Raw genomic sequence first — 21,546 nt, forward strand, 5'->3', positions numbered from 1 at the left:
TTTTCACCCACCTCTTCATTGTGCCTAAAAAATTTAATGATACAGCTGTCTTCCTTTGGATATGGGCACTGTCCATAGTGTCTTACTATTAAGATGAATATTCTTTTATTTATATCCTCCATATAATTTTATTTTGTGCCTTCTTCTGTATTTTGAGACTTTTAATATTTTCCTGTTTTCTGCTTGTATTTTCCTTGGAAATAATATACACTCTTCTGATGTTGCCTTAACTTTTTCCTTACTGAATATATTCATTTAGCTTTTTCTGTCTCATTTAAGTCTTTACACCCACCCTTCTATGATTTAATTTAACTATTTTATATATGCATTTTTCTGTTTAAAACAGTTGCCTAAAATGAATACAGTTAAAAACAGTTGTGAAATCCCAAAAGAAAGAGGGGGAAAAAAGCCAGACTATTCTTCAAATCTTAGATTGTTAAAATTTTGGAGTAGAGAAATCTTGGTAAGAAAGAAAGAAAGTGAAGTCTGCCTGTGTTATTTAATGCTTTGTTTTTTTCCCCCTGGATTTCAAGGCATGTGGGGTCAGTGTCTGTGACATTGCAAGGGTGGAGACTGGTTTTATGGATTTGCAAACACTCTAGGTGATTGGGAGCAAACAGTGGCATGCAGTTACAAGGAGGAGAGTGGTGAGAAATGTGGTTTCTAATAGACAGGGCCCTGGCTCTGTGAGATGAATTCAAGGGCTGTATCCTCTCAGGATAGTTCCCAGGGGAAGTTTCAGCGTTTTGCATAGAGCAGGCTGCATACAAAGGAACTGCATTGTAAGGACAGGGAGGAACTCTCCTAAGCATTGCCTGGATTCAACAGTCTGGCTTCTGCTAGTTGTTGCTTTGAGGTAATGCTTGGGCTTTTTGAATATATTGTAAGCAATGTAAATAGTTTAAGGATTTTTTTTTTTTTTTGTTAATAAACTTAATTATTAAAACCGACAAAAATAACTTCATTTCTTTTTCTGTTTATTTTGTGTTTTGTTTGTTTTTTGAAGGTCACAACCTGGGATTGGACACGAGCTGAGAAAACATTTTCAGTATATGAGATAATGTGCAAAATTCTCAAGGTATGATAAGAAAGTACAAAATAGATTTCCACTTTGACAGGCAGGAGTATAATACAACTACCTTGCAGAAAGAGATCTATTTTTTTCCCTTTAAAGTCAAATATCAGAAGTCCTGGTGTCAGTAGATACAAAATCAAACTAGAAGGCATGGCAGAATTTGAAATAGACTGATTTTGACTAGAAAATTGCTTTATTTCTCCTATCGTGTATGGTCACAGCTTCACTTTAATGTCACATTTAATTAATGTAGCATTTCTTTTTGTAACTGGAGACCTAAAGAAACAATGATCAGTTTGGTTGTTCTCAAATATGTTGATAGAAATAATATCAGCTGCAATGTATGATTTCACTAGAACTGAGACCAAAGTCCTTAAAATATATAATACCATTCTGAAAAGTTTTGTCTTATTTTTTCCGTTTCCTTCAGTCTGTCTGAAGCGTAATAAATGGGAAGAGATAATGCTACATGTTTAAAAGCTAAAATTATGAGTAGCAAATAATTTAATTATTGTACATTGTTTTTAATTTTTAATTGTAAATTCAATAGTAATTAATCTATCTGGTCTTTCCTCTGTTTTAAAAGCAGTGAAAAACAGTTGCTCAGAATTTCTCAAATGAGAAGAAAAAGAGATGCCTGTTTCTATTCATGTTAAGGACTTTCTGGTTTATGTTGGTTTGGGGGAGATTTGGGTGCAAGTTACATAAAAGGTAATTTTAACATTTCTGTAGTTTTATCTAAACAGAGGCAGACTAGTATCAACAAGAAATATGAAAATACTGTATTTTTTAAGTGTTTCCCATTGGGAAGACATTTTACTGACATAAATGGTACATTTCTTAGATTTTGTAGGTCACAAAGGTGCACTATGTTTTCCTTAGGGACTCAGATTAAAGTTGTAATGGCTCAATAAAATTCAGAAACTTTTTACATTTGAGACTTCAAAAGAAAATAAAAGCAACAAGTTTATAGTCTGAAAAATCCTCTTTGCTAGCAAGCTGAACAGAGAAATGAAACATTTTGTTTTACCTCTATGTTGGCTGCAAGGTCTGGAGTCTTCATCAAGAAGTAAAACATCCCAAATGCAAAGCATCCCATCACTGGTATGCCCTTCAATTAGCTGATGTGTGCAAATATTGGCTCCTTAGAAGGGCTCATTAGGAAAAGAGCAATAGGACAAGTTGTTCACTCAATAAAGGATTGCCCTGAGCATGTAAATGAGCAATGCTCCAAGAACACAGTCAGGCTTTAAAAGAGTTGAAAAATACCACTTCTTGCATGCACTTTTTCCCCCAATTCCCTTTGGTAACCTCTGATTGCTTCAGGACTTGGACATAATGCAATAAGCATCAAGGTAGCTCTCCTTTTGTCAGAGAACGAAGCACTTTGGAGCCAGGATTACTCCTCCTTATGACTTAACCAAATATTTTTTCATACTCTTTTAACAGAAATTTATGGAATGCGTGCCATATAATTTACTATGATTGACAGTTCCTTCTTTCCTTTTAGTCATTTGCCTTTATTGATGCTCTTCTTAACTAATTTGCAATTTTTAGTCATTTTCCCTTTTCCCCCATTTTGTTCTGTGTCCCCTATTCTTGTATACCAATACATTGGATTTTCCTTTTCTTTTCTTTTCTTTTCTTTTCTTTTCTTTTCTTTTCTTTTCTTTTCTTTTCTTTTCTTTTCTTTTCTTTTCTTTTCTTTTCTTTTCTTTTCTTTTCTTTTCTTTTCTTTTCTTTTCTTTTCTTTTCTTTTCTTTTCTTTTCTTTTCTTTTCTTTTCTTTTCTTTTCTTTTCTTTTCTTTTTTCTTTTCTTTTCTTTTGTTTCATTTCTCAGCCACACAGCTGAAGTTATTACAGCCAAGGAGGCAGTCCACAAAGCAGTAAAACCTAAACCAGTGCCTTCCTGGCACTGTTGTGTGGAAGCACAGAAAAGAGTACAAATATGCTGGGTTTATTTTTTTGATCATCCAGCCCTCCAAACTGTCTGGAAAGAGTTGTAGATATTCCAGTTTCAGTCTATATTAACAGAAAGGCAATTCCAACATAAGTAATATAAGAATCTAATTTGTGTTTCTTTATAGTTTTATTCATATTCAGTTATTCATTTATTTTCTGTAAATATGGTCAAGCTTATAAAATGCTGAAATGTTTCAAGCAGGTTCTTTAGATGATAAAAAACTGTAAATAATAAAAACTAGAAGTGGAAAAATCATTGCAATGGAATTGCAGCTTCTGACATTGGAGCATTAATCTTCATCGTATTCTAGTTTTCTACAGCAGGTGCTATAGAACTTAACTATGGTTTCACTAAATATAAAAGCAAATAAAAACAAGAAAAACAGTTTCCCATTACACTACTACATTGAACATCTGTAGAAACTCAGCTTTTATGTCAGCATCTTGAAAGTCTCCATTTAAGTAGAGTGTTTTTTAGACCAGAGACCATATTAAAAAAAAAAAAAAAAAAAAAAAAAAAAAAAAAAAAAAAAGAAAAGAGAGCTATTCTGGTGTTTTGTGATCACCTTCAAACTTCTTGTCTTTTATAGTACCTCAAATGCTACTTTTGTTATAAATCTATTTGACTTTGGAGAATGACACAGCTTTTCTGGCTAATATTCACTGAAAGTAGGAGGATTTGCAAGTAGGCTGTGCTAACTTTAGTATGAGTTAGCTCAAGAGTGAGAAATAGTGCTTTAGTGTTAAGCATTATTACATCATTTCCTAAGCAAAGTGTATCTGTATTACATGGCTTGCTTCCATTTGAATGAGATTTTTTTAAAAAATTGTCCATATTTAGAATTGCATTCATTAGTAAACAACTGTCCTCCAAGGTAACTGGTATTTTCTCCTGTGTATACTGGCAATTTCAATAACTGTCCTTCATGCCACAAGGACAGGACTTTACTTAATGTCTGTAAGTATTTTTTCTCTGTTTTCCACTCCTTAATGGTGACTAAGATTCTGATGAACTTCACAAGAACAGTCTAGATGGGAGAGGCTTACTACTAAGTCTGTCTTTTCAAATGGAATTGTAATTTCCTCAGTTTCAGAGATTTCTCTAAGTTTCTCTTCATGACAAGCACTACAGTGGAGAATATGAACTACTGCAGCTAAAGCACAGGATGTTCTGCACCTTATTCAGAGAGATTATTATGTGATTTATAGCTAGTGGATTTATATTTATAATACTCTAAAAAAATTACTGTTTCTGTTGTAACTGTATACTAATTTATTTTATGTTGTGGGTCAGATTACAAAGAAAAGGAAGAGGAAGCAAGGTATTAAGTCTCCATTCTAATTTGATTAGGACCTTCTAAATAACCAGGAAGACCCTTAAAATTTGAAGAATAAAAATACACTTTAAAAAGCAGTCTTTTAACTGTATGAAAAACAATTTTATTGACAGAAATTCAGCAAAAGATCATTGATCCCCTAATTCAGTGTTTGCAATTTTATATATTAAAAATTATAAAAAGGTTCTCTTTTTTTATAAAGAGATGCTCTTCATTGTTAAGATTTTGGGGATGAAATAATAATTTTTGACATAAAACCTAGGTAAAGCAGGCTGAGTACAAAATCACATTTTAATTTAATTGATTTAAATTATTCATTGTGAAATAATGGCAAACAGCAGTGGGCTATGTTTGATGCATAAGGAGCATTTATGGAGATGCAAATAACTTAAGACCTGGGGGTGTAAGTGCATAAATTGGTAAGCATATGAAATAATTTATTAAAAATTCAATAGGTCTGTTGTTTAAGGGATGGAAGCAGAGAGAAAACAAGGCACTAAAGAACTCTAAAAATAAGCAGGTAAAAGAAAGTGAGCAGAAGTGAAAGTCAAGCAAGTTAAAATGGCAAAGAAGGTAAGAACTGTAAAAGCTATGCTGATAGTGAAAGGTACCAGTAAGAAGTTAGTAGAATTCAAACCTTTTTTTTTGTTGTTCCATTACAAGTTTATTCAGACTAATGCTAATGAGACAAATCTGAGATCCATGTTAAGAAATCTGTCCGGCAAGATAAAGTAATGATGCCACTTTTGATATTAAAATGTATCTATGAGTAATTTTCAATAGAATTGATGGAAGAATTTGCTATCAATAAGTATTTCTAATTTATTATCCCAGAAGCTTGTTTCACCCTATCCTTTATTTTGGGGAGTAAAATCCCATTAACAGACAACTAATTTTAATGTTGGAATTGAACTATATTCAGTATCTCAGAAAAGCAGGTAATTCTATCACTAACTTCAGAAAGGCAGGTGGTCATTTTCCTGTTCAGTATTTCTAAGCTCATTTAACTATATTTGTCTTTTTGGTACTCTTGACACACAGGTTTAGGATGTGTGTTTTGAGAGTGTATGCATGTGTATGTGTGTATAATTTAACAAGATTTAAATACCTTCGATAAGTTTGTAAATAGTCAAAATATTTGAAAATTTTTTCCATGTAGGGGGTAGAAAATATTGTTACATTTTCAGGTAAATTGTAAAGAATAGCATAAGAAATTGCTCTGTCCTTTTTGCTTCAGTTACTCATGGTCTTCAACTCATCCAAAAATCTCGTTTTAATTGAGAAAATGCTTTCTAGTTCAGTCACCTGCCTCCTGTCTTCAGTGTTATACAAAAATACTTGGAGATTCACTGTTAGAGCATGCTTTATTCAGCAAAAAATAGGAAACATATTCAAGTGTCAGATCAGCTCTGAAATGAAATTTGAGGATAACTCTGGAAGGCAGTCTATGCTGGCAACATGTCAAGGCAGTGAATCACTGGTGTTTATAGTTAGTACCATTCACATCAGTGCAGCTATGATTTTCTTGCTATATTAATCAGTACCAACCTGGTGTCTCAGAAGACTTGTGATTCCTTCCTTATTTTAGCTGTAAGTATTTGTAAAATCCTCAAATGTAGTTATGGTAATTTTTCCCACTTAATTTGCCTGTAATTATGCTGTCCATTTCCAGTAAGTGTGGGAAAAGGATGATATAAGAAAGATGGGAAACTACTGACAATGTTAACATATTGAGATAAATTAAAAAATAATGCCAATAGACACATAACCAGGTAGAGAACATATTTTGAGGTCTATCATTCATATGGTTCGCTCAGTGGTGAGACTTGCACCCTGATGTGATTCCTCTGAAACACTTCTCATTCAAAATGCTTAAGAGGCAGAAGTAATGAGTCTCTTTTCTGACTAGGTTAATGCTACACATCCAAGGAATATTAGATTTTCAGCCAGGGTTTAGCCAGTTCTTGGAAAGAATGCTAAACTGTTGAGTATTTCAGTTGAAAACAAATGAATACATGCGTGGTTTCTGTGATTCTGTATGTGATTTCAGTTCATTTCTCCTCAGCATGTACATAGTTATATAAGCCCTAGTCCATGTTAATCTGGACAAATTTAATGGGCCCTGTGTGTTAAAGGTGTTGTTGTTGCTGTAACTTCGCAGCACCATGTAAGAGTCTTTACTGAAAACAAAGAGGGAGTGTTATTACGTGCATGACAACTATCCCTGTATAAAGGCTTATTCGTTTTTTGTTTGTCTCAGAAAGGAAGGACAAACAATATTTGAAATGTAAACTTATTAAATAAGGCTTTTCATGTTTCCCTTTAACTTCAGAGAGGTTTCTCCTTTTTTATTAGCTTCCCCCCCTGCCTTTTTCTGACATTTCTTATGCAATATTAATATAAACTGTCACCTTTTGGGTGAAAAATAAATGACTTGTGCTGAGCTGGGGCTGCCAATCTCAGAGTCTGATCCTGCTTCCTGGAAGAAATAACAAGATAAACACACAGAGGAAAACAAAAAAATAACAAATACAAAAAATAAATTTTTAAATGACTTCTGAAACCTCTCTCTTTCAGAAATTGCATTTTGTTGCCTGTCTAGTTATGAGACTGACAGTGCTGTTGCAACATCCTTGAAAAGCAAAACCAAATTAACTTTTAACATAAGCCAAAGGGAATGCTGAAAAAGAACAGAAATGAGGTGCGAAATATAAATACTGTGTAAGGGTACTTGGGAAAGACAAGTATGTCTCAAGATACTTGAGATTTATCTGCAGCTTGAGAAGTTTGACTCATTGACTTAATCTAATCAGAGCATTTCTAAAGATTGGAGTGATTCGGTATTGTATTAACTAATATACTCTGACTCTTTAATTTTAGTAGATTTTTGTGTAATGTTTTTCTCTGATTTATCAATTTTCTCTAACATTATGGTCATGGGCATTAATTATTTCAGGTTTTGCCTATCTTTATTTCTGGCTATCACAATACTTAAATTTTTCTTTAGATGCTGCAGTTTTCACGCACAAATAATTTGTGACTCTAGGCATTCATGCAACAGTGATAATTTTGTATTTTTCACTGTCCCAATCCTTTTATGAAATAAATAGTTCCCATCTTAGAGGCAACTCTTCAAAACTTCAGTTGGTGCATTCTCTTCTAGCGGTGGTCTAAATGTTGATTACTATCAATAGCCAGAGCCAGCAGTGAAACCAGAAATATTAATTTCCAAAAAAATCTTAATCATGTTGTTCTATGATGGGACCTTTTTTTTATCACAGTCCCTTTTAATTTTTTTTCTTAGCATTATTAGCAAGTGCATATAAAATAATTTCTTTTACACATTTGCTTATACCAATTTTCTGACATACTGATATTCAACACAAATGGTTTTCACTGTGCTACTCTAATGTATTCTCACCTTGACATAATGTGTTGACAAGCTTTTCAAGTAAGGAATTCTGTCCAAAAAAGAGGAGAAGCTAAATAAGAAAGAGTATGAAGTCAAGTAGGTAATTCTTCTGTATAATAAATGATCAGTTTGGTGGGTGATTTTCCAAGCTTTTATTAAATGAAGTTTAAGGCTTTTCCTTCCAATATTTGTGTCCTTCATGAGGAAGATTTTTTCCCTCCTTTAAAACAAACACATCTAAAGTTGGGGGAAAAAAATAAACAAACACAAAAACTGACAACAATGAGAATTAAAAGAACTTTTCTTTCATGTAATTTCTTAGTTCAATTCTGGTGTTGAGTCAGGTGATTTTTTTCTTATTGAAGAGGTGCACAGACACTTTAAGGAAACATTGAGTATCCTGTTCTCACTTATCATGGCGAGTAGGATAACTCCTAACAGCTGGAAATATAAGGATGCAGCATGTTCAGAATGAAATCTTAAAAATTGTAACAGTCATATTTTGCCCAGAGTAGCAAAGTTTTTTTAATAGATCTTAACTTTTCTTCCCAAGGGCAGCAAAAGTGTCCCTGTCCCTGCATCAGCCATTGCTACCCTAGAGAACAGAAGTCCCGGAGCAGTCCAAAAGCAGATTTGCAGGCTGATGCTTCTCTTTTCCTTTCTTTCTTTTTAACTGGGACAATTCTATTTAATTCCTTTTTCTAATTTGTTTTTACAGAACTGATTTAGCTGTTTTAACTATTATATAAAATGCAACAATTTTCTCAGGCGGACAACTAACATGGTAAAAAAAATCAGCTGAAATTGTTTAAATTTGAGAAACTACTTTAAAAAAGGGTCAGAATTAAAAGATAGGATCACTTTTTAACATTGCTATCCATTATCATTATATTTACTCTCACGGGATCTGTCCTTAAACTTAATTTCCAGCACATAATATCTGAGAGTTTGGAGAGGTAAAAAACCTTAGTAAATCTCTAAGGAGATGATCAGCACATTTTTTAATATCTGTTTGTAATTATACTCATCTCTGATTTCTCTGTAACAGAAAATAACCACTAGTGACTCTCTGGAAAGTATTAGAATAATTTATTTCCTCAAAAGATTAGTCAGTTTTGTGAACATTCTCAAAATTTTCCTCATATGGCAGAAAAATAACCAAGTTTCTCAGTAGATTTCATTGAGAAATAGACACAATTATGGCACTGACTCAGAGGAAACCTGTTTTCAGACTCTTGCTCTGATTCGGATGAGGGTCTTCAAGAACTGTGTTTTAATCAGGGACAATAGGAAATTCATTTTCCTATTCAGGTAGAATGGGAAAATTATTCAAGCTTACTGGAACCTAATGGAATACAAGGAATGAACCTTTCTATTTCTCTCCAGCCATCAGACAGATCTTTCTAATGGAAATTTAATTGAAAGTAAAATTTATCATGCAATTATAAACAGTTTTTCCCTTGAGTAAACATACTTTTTGTAAAATCTGAACTTTTTGTAAAATCTGAACATCAAAATATATTCTGTCCAGTTTTAGTTTGACTGCAATTCTGTGTTTACTTAAATATGTGTGTGTATATATACATATCTGCAATTTCACCTTTTTTTTACACTTTTTAACAATAAAATTCAGAAGGGTACAAATAAGATGAGCTATAAACAAACACATGCCTGCATGGATATTTTTTATTAGTTACTTGAATAATGAAGATATGCTGGAGAAGCTGTATCTCTTTTTCAGTCTGGAGTGAATCTGTTCCCTGCTTCCTGTATATGCTATTAGAACCATCACCATAGCAACTAATGGTGATGCTCAAGCAAAGTGGTCCCAAAATTCCAGCTGAAGAAATAGATCATTATATGCCCTTAGAAAGAAGGATGTATGTTTATGTAGCCAGAACTGATAGGTGAAAGGAGACACAAACAGTAAAACGATCAGAGCACTGAAGCCAGCAAGTGTAAAGGCATGATGTGATTCATTTTTACAGTTGCTTTGGAGTTCTTGCATGACAAATTGCATTTTATCTTCAGAGAATTTAGGTGCTAGATTTGAACCTTGATTATGATAGATTTCTTTTGGCAGAACTGTCTAAACTAGTCAACAAGGAAAACAGGTTTTGTTTGTTTTCTCATTTATGTGTTTTGAAGAAATGTTATAATTAATATGAGAGGCATGAGTACTTACCTCATTTTAAGCTGAAATGGAATTTTCTTGAAAGCCAAGATCTATTTTATCTATGTAGGATGATTTTGGGAATCTTACATGAATTGTTGTTCCTGTCAAAGACTGCTCACCAGTGTCACTAACATTTACAGTTCCATGGTATAATATATATGCCACTCTGTATGTTTATGTAACTTAAGGGGTAAATCAGACTTTCCAAAAGTTGTTGAGCACCTCCTGGGTAAAAATCATGCCATGAGCATGAAAGTGGCAAATATAACTTTGTTTTTCTGCTGCAAGAACTCAGCTCTCACTGACCAACACAAGAGATGAGGGCCTCATGCATTTTAGCAGACTTAAATAGTAGACAAAATATGAGTATTTAATGCACTCATCATACTTAAAATGAAACAACACAAGTAATCAAAAAGAAGTAGTGCTACCTCTGGAAAGAGCAGTCTTTCAAAAGAGAAGAGGTTACCCCTGCAGAAGAGAAGGCGAAGTCACTATTTAGTGATAAAGAAGCATTCTGCCTTAATTTGGAAGGATCTGCCTAATGAGCCATGCTTAGTTCCCATGGACGAATTTATTACTATCTCTTAGCATGGATATCATTATTAATTAGGCAAGCAGGAGTCATACTGTCCTGTCAGCAGAGATGCTGGATTACCCTGAAACTGGGTGTAAGCCAATGTCTTTTGTCACAGCCCATCTTTCAGCAGGACTGCATTCCCTCTAGTGAGAATTAGCATTCTGCTAAAAGTTTTGTGTGTTTCTCTTCAGACAGTTTTATTAATTCACAACGAGACCATCAGGGGCAAACTGTACAACTAATCATTATCAGTATGAAAGGGTTCTTTAAAAATCAACATGAAATTGGCTTATTTCCATCATTGACTAGTAAGTGAATATAATAATCCAGGGTCATAGCAGATTCTTGAATGGGTAGAATGACATTTATATTTTAGTTGAAGCAGTGGTTTGGTAAATGATAAATGAAGATTCCTGCTTCATTCACACTTGGTTTCAAGAATCCTGACAAGTTTTTTGGTTTTTTGGGGGTTTGTTTTGTTTTGTTTTGTTTTTGGTTTTGGTTTTGGTTTTTTTTTTTTAATTTGCTGACTTTTGAACAATTCCCAGTTGGATTCCTTGAGGGGGGAAAAAAAAGAGGCTTTAAATTTCTGCATTTATAAGGAAATTTGGATAGCAATCTTTTAGCTTTGCCTATGTATAGTTATAATAGTTCTCTATTGTACAAATTATTGCATTCTATTAACTTAGAATTGAGATTTTTAATGCTTGAGAAGAAATGCACAATTTAAAAAATCTTGCAGAAAAAGAAGAAAAGGTTGCAGAAGCAGTACTAAAGGGAACCTTGAATATAACTATTTTAAAAGTAGGATGGAATACTGCTGATTAGGAAAGGAATATGTCATGTGTATTTTAGCAATTTCAGAAAAACTAAAATACATAATTTAATTATATTTGATTTAAACTTCTCTTATCATTGACCTAACCATAGATGTTGGTATCAAAATCACAACTATATATATTAGAGCTATTCACAAATTGAAATTATTATTTGGTTAAATTATTATTTCTGGAGAAATGTTGAATTTTGTTTTCATTCCCAACAGGAACTTCACAGAAGCTGAATTTCAATAATGAATGAGTCCAATATGTGTGTTGTTTGCCATAATATAAGGCAGAAGTTGAAATATTTTAAACTTTTTGTATGCAAATCACTGAGGGGAAATACTATCTAGTACTGATTAAGTCTTTCCTCAATCAAAGCATGCTCTCATCTTCATACATAAGTAGTAAAAATTTAGATAATTATTGTAGATCCCATTTAGCTCTTTTTTCATCATCTAGGTTTGATGCAATGCTTAGTAAAATCTAGTACACTTATTACTAACAATGTCGATAATAAAATACCTAAGTTTTTCTTTAATCACTTCAAATCCTCCTGAGATTTTTGCATTTTTCAAAAGCTTTTTAACAAAAATCAATCTCAGTAAAACTTCTAACATTTTGTTTGTCAGTCTACACAATAACACTTCTCCTTTTCCTAGACAGCATATTCTTCTCAATAGGAGACAAAAAAACCCTGTAAGACTGGAAGAGTCCAAGAATGCAATTTAAAAACATCAAACCTTAGCTGTGCCCAGATAATAGAGATATGCTTTCTGGAGCTGCATGCACTAAACTCTCTACCATTTGAAAAAAGGGGTTATTTACTTCAGTTATTTCAAAGCCAATGGTTCCTGTGATCCCACATAGTCGTGTTTTAGAAAAACTTTAAAAGTCTGCATTACTAATAATTACTTATTCTCTACTAACTCTTGTCAAGAATAAGTAAAGATGAATTCAAATATTTTTAGTTTTTTCTGTGGTTGTAGCTATGGAGAACTAAAACCTTCCCCAGGTGATACATGTACCTTCCATGCTGAATAGGTCCTTTGGGTTCTGGGCCAACAGGCCCATTCAATCAGGTTTAGCTCTGGAAGCACAGGGAATTCAAGCCCCTGTTTAAGATCTGTTAGACAAGAAGTGCTGTTATTCTGAAAGAATTAGCTTTTCTGCCCTGGAGGAGTGAGAGTTTTCCAGTGTTTTTGCTCATCCAAAATAGAGATTGTTCAGCCTGGAAGAGAGAAGGCTTCAATGAACTTATTGCGGTCTTTCAGTATCTAAAGGGATCCTATAAAAAGATGGACAGGGACTTTTCTCAGAGCATCTAGTGACAGGACAAGGAGAAATTGCTTCAAACTCAAAGAGAGTAGGTTTAGATTAGATTTTAGGAAGAAATTCTTTGTTTGTGGGCATAGTGACACACTGGAACAAGTTACCCAGAGAAGTTATGGATGTTCCATCCCTGGAAATGTTCAAGGCCAGACTAGATGGGCTCTGAGTAACCTGGTCAAGTGAAAGGGCTCACTGCCATGGCCATAAGGGGTTGGAGTTGGATGATCTTGAAGGTCCCTTCCAACCCAAGCCACTCTATGATGCTGGTTTTTTTTTGCTACACATATCCACAAGGTTAAGCATTTGTCACAGTGCTGCTGCTCTTTGTGCTTTGAGGCTGTGTGTGCAATGGAGCATAGATGTCATTAGCAACAACCTGGATATTAGAACCTCTATTTTGAATGCTGGTCAGGACATACTGTGAACAGAATTCAGTTTTAGAAGAAGGGCCTGAATGAAAATGAAATAAAAGTGGGGGAGGGAGAGATACCAAAAAAGAGAAAAAAGGTGTTTCTGATAGGACAAAGACTATTACTTAGCTACATCTAACTGGTTCAACTACTTATCCTTGTGAATATTTGGAAGAAAAATCTGAAGGTTAATTTTTTGGGGGAAGAGAGGGAAAGCTGTCTTTTAAGATCAAACATGTTCATGCTGATTTTTTCATACATGACTTAACGCTGTAGAGATACTAAGCTTAGCACTTAATGGAAATAAGGAAGGAGATTTTTCCACAGTGACTGGTCATTTTAAAATCCTAGCAACTTTTTTTTTCACGGTGATTGCAAAGAGAATATGATGTCTTCATAGCTGATTCTTCTAGAAATTGTAAAGCAGGCTTCAACCAGAAGTAGTCATGAATTCATGCTGTACTGGCCTTCTTGAACAGCTTTGTCACATTTCTGTTGGATGAATGGAAAGGGGAAATTAGTGTGTGCTCTCCCAGTGCCTATTTGCATACATGAGAGTGATAGTTCCAGACAGGTTCTTCTTTTATATATTTTGTTCTCAATCAGCTTTAAGTTCCTGGTTCTCTGTCCCAGGGGGAGCTGACTTGAACAATGTAAAGTGCTCTTCCAGCTTGTATCAGATGGTTGTACTCCCCTTGGTTTATTCAAGTTGTGTATAACCAGAAGGCAATACTGCCCCATGAGTCTCCTTTATGAACTTAACTCTGCCCTTTGCTGTGAGGTAGCTTTGTGGGAATTGCATGAAGGCTACTTATATCCAAATCTACAGATGAATTGGCAAGGACAGCTGGTGAGTTTGTGACTTCTAGCAACTTCTCTGATGTAGCAGGGACTAAATTAATTAAACCTGTTTCTACAAACCTATTTTTCACAAGAACAAATTACATGCCAGAATTTTAGCATAAAGCATCCTTTATATTACATAAACAAATTTGAAAAAAATAATCGAAAACTTTTTAATGAATGGAATTCCTGATTAACTTGCTCATTCTTTGGTTTAGTACTGATTACAAATGCTAGCAATCATTAATTATTAAATATTTATAACCTGATATCCATTCTGTGATGTTATTTTGAAAGTAAAGCCAAAAGTAATGTTCTCCTCCAGGACCAAAGCCAGCAACCTAACCATGGGCAGCCACTATAGTCTCTACTGGCAGTTTTCATTTAAAGACTAAATGTATGTTGAATTTTGTAAGCCTCCAGAAATATGAACTTGTTTTCTCTAGCCTCTACAAAGAAAATAGAATATGTGGACTTTTCATACTTCTTAAAATAAATATATTCCTTTGACCAGCCTTCCAGATTAGGGTGCATAAGTCAAATATATCAGAGAAGCTGATATTTGTGTTCTTTGTGTGAATAGAAAGTGGAAAACTTAAAGGTGTATAGCAGATAACATTTTTGAGAAGTGATTTGTTAAAATATTTAAAGTTACTGCCTAGGTATGCTGTTCTGTACCATTCTGAATATAGGCATCCTTTTTAAAATTCATTAAAATGTCAATGTTTAGACCAAACCCTTGATTTTCAGTTCCTCAGTGACTGTGGTCGCTCCTGTCATTTAAAATGCCATTTAAAAATGCTGGGTTTGAAGCATAAATGTTTGCAATTAAAAATATTAATTGATGTATGCCAGATTATATAACTTCAGGTTTTCATCAGGACAGTGATCTACTGGACCGTCGGAAACATTGCTTCAGTGTCCAGTCTGAATCTGGAGAAGATCTTTACTTTTCTGTGGAGCTAGAGTCTGACCTAACACTATGGGAAAAAGCCTTCCAAACAGCAACTTTTTTAGAAGTTGAACGGATACAGGTGAGAACAGCTGCCTTGCTGGTCATCTTTTGGTACATAAACAAATTAGGCCCATAGAAAACAATGATGCAATTTAGGAAATATTATGACCTTCTGCAGCCCTCAAATTGTTTCTCTTTTATGTAAGTAAAACTATTATGTAAGTAAACTCTTTTCTTGTTGCCAAACAGCTTGCAATCTAGCCTTCAGAAGAGGGCACCTGAAACACAATCTTTGGGTTATTGTAGCAACGTGATACATATTTGTTAACTGAAGTCCATGGACAGACAAGGAAAAACATTCTATGGATCAGGGACAAAATCCAGCTGTTTAAATATTCTTGCTGGCTTACATACTACCTTATTTGTTACTGAATATCACAAGAGAACCTTGCAGGAATTAAATTGTCCTTGTAATGAGGAATGAGAGTATACTGAGTGAAGTGCTTATTGGATACAAGCAAGAACAAAAATACACATTATTCTTTCTTCTCGTATTTCTTGTTCCTTGTGTATTTACTCTATTGTCAGATGACAGTGAAGAGATTGAGAACATTCAAATACAGATTACTCGTGACTTTTTATAGCAAAACTGCATATCAGAGTCTTTTAAGGTAACTTCTAACATGACCAAAAAGTCATGACTTTTTGACTTAAAAAAGGAGAAAAAAGCCACCCACCACAATTATAATCCACCTAATCCAAATTATAATATTGATTTTCATGAGATATACATGTGGTTAGCACAGCTTTGGCCGATGCTGGCAGGAGTTATTCACACATACCTGAGCCATATTAACATATTGGCCTGTGCAAGTATTGGCTCACACATCTTTTGTGTCCTCCTGGGAGTGCAAGCACTGGCATGTCTTTATCTAGACAAACAGTTAGTTATAAATTAGCCCTTTTCTGACCTATTAACCACCACAGGCAGATGGACTGAATTGGTATATATTAATGAAGATCCAATTTGAAAAAACTTCACTGCTGTCAGTTTTAATGCACAGTACCTTTGTTGCAAGTGGAGTCAGGGGAGGTTCTGCTTTCCTCTTTTAAATTCATATATGCTTTTACCTTTTATAAAAAACTATTCTTATCTTTGAAGCTATACTTGCATGCTGGAAAATCTAAGACTACAATTTCTGTTTAAAACTTGCAATAATAATGACATCTGCCACTAAATATTTGAGAGTTTCTGTCTTTTATAATTCACTGCAACATACTTTATAGAAGCACTGCTGTGCCATAAATAAAAGAATATATGGCATTTTTCTTGAATTACTTTTATCTCAGAAGCCACCTCATATTTGTTCTACTTTCAGATTGATTCATACTGTGGCATTCCTGGTTTAGATTTTTCTTTTGGATTTTAGAATTACATTTATTCAAAATAGCCCTCATGCTTCTCCAAAATAATTTCCTTTATAATCTTAACCTTAGATTCATCTTAATCTTTTCACCTGTTTTTTCTTTTTTTTGTCTCTCCTGATGTTCAAGGTAGCAGACAAGAACTCAGAGTAATGATTTCCTGATTGATTAATTCATTAATTGATTGATTGATTATGGCAGATCTGTGAAAGTGGACAAAGAGGCTTATAATGATAGAATATTATTGTGAAACTCACACTTATTATTTCACCTTTTTTCTTTATTTTCTATATCTTGATTTGGAAAAAATATAGAATATATAGAATATATTTTCTACATAACTGGGTTTGGCCTCCTCATTCTTCTTTCAGTCCATTACTGCTTTTATCTACCATCTTGCTGAAGCAGATAAAATCTAGTGGTGTAATTTGTTTCCAACAAGATCTTTCATTGCTCCATGACAATAAAAAAGGTAACAGGTTCAAAATTAAGGCATCAATTGTACACTTTTACTAAAATTTTGGTTTATGCAATCATGTTGATATGAATATTCATATTTTAAAGGAATGCTAGTCCAGTAGATTTGTCTTACAATAAAATAATATAATTTTGAAAATCTAACTTCAGTTTAAAGCTACCATTTAAAATTATTCAACTGCATTTTGTGCTACTCCATAATCATGCAAATAGTAATTCTTACTCCAGAAGAGTCCAGAAGTTAACCTCCAGAAAAGGTTAATCAGGGGCCAATTCTAATCTGACTCCAAAGAATATATAACAAATTTAAATATTTTTAAATGTGTTACTATAAATGCATAATGAATTCTATTTCAACTTAATTGAAATAGAATATTTGAATATCTAAATGAAAACTTAAATAGTTGGTTTTTCCTAGAAAAAAAAAATATTAGAGGAGCCACAGTCAAATTGATAATAATTTAGCAATAACATGGTACAATGATACAGTGGTGTCATTTTAGTGTGTTATAGTCACTTTTTAATTATTTTTGTAATGTAGTAAGTGATGATAATCCATTTTCATAATTGCCTGTTAAAAAAAATGGTTGAAATGAAAATCCTTTTTTCCTTACTCTCTCACAGTACTGTTGCCCAAAGAATCAGAACTACTATAACTTGCATAATGATGTGCAATTATATATATGACTGTCACATTCCCTTTTTGTTCCTGCTACTTTAAGCTAATATTTTCACCTCTTCCATCATGATTTTTTTTTTTGCTGTCCGTGCTTGTATTGCAGGTATTTATTCTCTAATGTAAGGATTATTGTGTTAGCTGTTTTCTATTGCAGTACTTGAACATGTTTTCATTGAAGTTGAATCTGAGAATCTAAATTAACTTTTCGATTTTGTAGTTCACTTTGTTTCAGCTTCAGAGATGGCTTACATGAAGTTCACAATATATTATTCTTTCCATAATTTGAACCATGTAAGTTGAGGGAATAGTTTCTAAGGAGCAGCTTCAAGTTGTCTCCTCCAGCCTCTGCCTGACCCATTGAATTATTAGTAAACCAAAGTTAACATTCTGTATTCTGTGGAAGAACAGCAAATGAATGGTGAAGTGTGTTCTGCTTCTTTTGGGAAGGGGATGCTTCAGTTCTGATGAGGTTTTCATGAGTTATTGTGAGAAATCAGCAACCACAGAAAACCAAACTTCCGCAGTATATATCAATCATGGTCACTTTTAAAGTTTTGAAATGTTAAATGTATAAGAAATTTTAAATTATTATGTACCTTGGTAACAATTTTTGCCTTTGTTTTCTCCAAATATCTGAATTTTTAAAAAATAAGAATGAGAAAAGTCTTAAAAGAGTTAACTAGTATCTGAAAGTTCACATCCCTACTCTGACCTTTCATGTGCAAGTGGATGCAACACCTGCAAAAACCAAGGGACATTCTTCCCCAAGGAAACTAAATCCTTGCTGTCCAGAGATCTTTTTGTTATTTTCATGGTATCTTCTGCTCCAAGTTGCTTTGAACATATATCATCTGAAGGCATAGAATAGTCCTTTATATAAGTAAAGAATAACAAAATGATCAGCTGCTACTACTGATCTGCAGTTTCTTCCTGCAAATAACTACACTGAGCTGAACTAGATGATATTTCTCCACAGTATACCTTATAGAAATACCCTTCAGTCTTGGAAGCAGGTTGCTTTTTCAGTGCAGCCTTGAACCAAGGCTGGTAAATCCTGTTTCTCATAAATGCTAAGTTCCCAGTGAGGCTAATTAGCCAGGCAGAGTGCTGTGCTTTAGCAGAGGGAGCTGAGCCAGCTCAGCATGGAGCTGCAGTGCACACTGTAGGCTGGCCTCTGCTGTTGGGGTGGGAGGTTAGATAACTTTAGATGACAAGACACATTTTAAATGCATAATTTCCTTGCCAAATTTAATTTCCAGTGAAGGCGCTAAATCTGATCCAGATCTTAAACGTTTACAAATAAAAATACAATTTGCATACTGTAAAATGTTTGCAAGATAATTCCACAAAACTGTACATTTTTTGCTTTGCCTACAAAACCTGAACATTTTTTGCATATGTGACTTAATAAACTGTAAGTAATTATGAAATATATTGCTTTACACTTTTTTCTTTTACTAATGAGATAGTACCAAAGGCGATATCATCTTCTTTTTCAACACTGATTTACAATCAAATTTTACACATTCATAGCAGTTTTATGGTGTAGCTGATCAAAGAAAAAATAAAGGAAAAGCTGCTTTTATTTGTTAATATAAACACTAAGTATGAAGTTTTCAATTTTCATTCATTGCATTTTCTATTTAGAAGCTCTTAATGCACCTTCCAGTTCTGAGGAAGACAAGCTAGAATCCAAAGAGCCCACAAAGAATATGTATAAGTAAAGACATATGATTTATCCTTGATAATCAAAATGCCAAAAGTAATTATAGATGCTTTTGTAATACAATTTGTAACACACATTGTTCCCATGTTTCCAATTTATATTTTGATTTTGCAAACACATTACAGGTCATGGAAGTCTTTGTTCTCGTTTCATAATTTTAGCTGCTAAAGCAATATTTGAAGAATATAGCTGTATTTCATTTAACCTGAAGGTTACATGTTTATAAAATAATAATTATTTCTCTAAAGAACTTGCATCTAATTTGAAAATGTTTTAATTTTTTTAAACATATTTTGTGATTAAAAAGATTAGTCTGTCATTTTGTACCTGAAGTCAGCCTTCAAGCACAGCAGTAGTTTTGATGCTGAAAAATACACTTACAAATGTCTCAGTGTGTGTTAAAGTGTGATGTTATAGACATAAATAGAAGCAGATATTTAAAAACTGTAGAATGGTAAATTCTTTCAGAATTCCAAGATTTCTCATCGAAAGCTTTGACAGATATTGGTCCACTAGCTGAAGAAAAAAATTAGATGTTTCAGATAATTCCATTAGCTGCTAAATGGTATTAAATACTAGCTTTTTCCCTGAGATTTAGGACAAGAAAAAAAACACAAGAAACAGTGTACCAAAGAGATACTTTACATATGCTATTTTTGCCCCTTGAAAAGATAAAAGGAATATATTAATCTTAAAAGTTGTTACTGGGTTTGAAAAGCGAATAAGGAAGTTTGAAAATAATAACATTTTCCTTTCAGAAAATGTTATTAGTAAGCTACTGAGGCAATCCTGAGCCTCTTTGATTTTTTCCCTAATGGAAGCAAAGCCTGTTTTCCTAAGACTTAGACATCTTCATCGCTGATAAAAAATGCTTTGATTTGAAATATACTGAAAAAAAGATTGACATATTTACGCACAAATGACTAATTTCTGATAATAATTTTAAGATACGTAAACATTAGAATAAAGAGTCAGAAACAGTGGTCCTAGAAAAAAAAAATAAAGAATGTCTTTTATGGTAACCACCTTCTCTGATTTTTCTTCCACAGTGCAAGACGTATGCCTGTGTTTTAGAGAGTCACCTTATGGGACTTACCATCGACTTTAGCATGGGCTTTGTCTGTTTTGATGCTGCCACAAAGGTAAAGTTCTAAGATTTTTTTTCCATCACACTGTTATTATTCCTTGTTATTTCTAATATTTTGAGATAAGTAGTACATCCTTAAAATGTCCTTCTCTTTGTTATAGAAACGGATCATCTTTTGTAGAATCTCATGCTTTAATCAAAATTCTGGACTGATTTCTAATTATGTGAGAAGTACTATTCTGTTATGTGCTTGTTATTGAAAAGTCAATACTGATACCAATCTGAAACAAGCATCAGATCTTTATTCTTTAATTTCACATGAAAGCCCACACTGATTCGGCTTGATGGTTTGTTTTGCTGGTGTGTCCTTTGTTTTGAGATAAGATAATTTTCTTCATTTCAGCCTCATCTGTGGGCTTGAAAATAATCATTGAATCTCATCTCTTGTTTTGTGGGAAGAAGTATGTGCTGTAATAGCAATTCTACATTTTCCAGTTTATATTTTAACTATTATTGTTCAGGTGTCTGTAAAAAGATAAATCAACCATAGTCTATATGTCTCACCTGTTAGCTTTTTCTGTCAGCCTTAAAAAAACTCAGTGCAACTGATGAAAGAGTTTGATTTATCAAGCAATAGTATGGAATCAATTTCGATATTATATTATTACACATCCAAGTCTCAGTAAAATCATTGAGACGCTGAGTATGTCATATGTAGACATTTGCACTAATTGTTGGCAAGTCCAAAAATGTGCTCAGGTTTTACTGCAACTACTCAGCACTGCTGTTAATGGTAGAATCTTTCTTCTGAGTGGAATGGTGAATTCTTTCTTCTGAGTTCCACTTGTCTTTAATACCTATTTTCCTTTGCTGCAACACTGCCACCACCAATTGCTGAAAATGCCCTTTTGACTCTGGGATTTATTCCTATGCTCTATTTTAAGTCAACCCTTCCCACCTCGTTACTCCACTAATCCAAACATTTTAGTCTTCCCTCTCCATTCTTTTTGTTTGCACAAAATGATGAATTTTAAATTCAAACACGTATGTAACCTTGCTTTGTTTTGTTAAACAAATAGTCTTGTATAATTCATCAATGAAATGTGACTATCAGTTTAGAAGGAATTACACGAAAAATCAGTACAACAGAATTAAAATTCAGTAACTCAGTAAAAAAAAAAAAGTTTTCCCCCCACCCTCCAATAATCTTTTATATATCTTTTTAAAAGTATAGAAAAGTATAGTAAAT

General features: G+C 33.4%; 1 protein-coding gene across 4 annotated transcripts in view; it reads left to right on the forward strand.

The window, feature by feature from the left end:
- Positions 1-21,546, forward strand: part of SNTG1 (syntrophin gamma 1) — a 314,522-nt gene that overhangs the window by 267,678 nt on the left and 25,298 nt on the right. For 3 of the 4 annotated variants that reach the window (XM_079302829.1, XM_079302828.1, XM_079302830.1), the window contains 3 exons: positions 1,007-1,078; positions 14,830-14,982; positions 20,260-20,352. In XM_079302829.1, the coding sequence (XP_079158955.1) occupies positions 1,007-1,078; positions 14,830-14,982; positions 20,260-20,352 (318 nt within the window). Of the gene's footprint in view, positions 1-1,006; positions 1,079-14,818; positions 14,983-20,259; positions 20,353-21,546 lie in introns of those variants that run through there. The other variant, XR_013773870.1, reaches the window with a different exon arrangement.

The sequence above is a fragment of the Erithacus rubecula genome (assembly GCF_903797595.1).
Source record: "Erithacus rubecula genome assembly, chromosome: 3".
NCBI lineage: Eukaryota > Metazoa > Chordata > Aves > Passeriformes > Muscicapidae > Erithacus > Erithacus rubecula.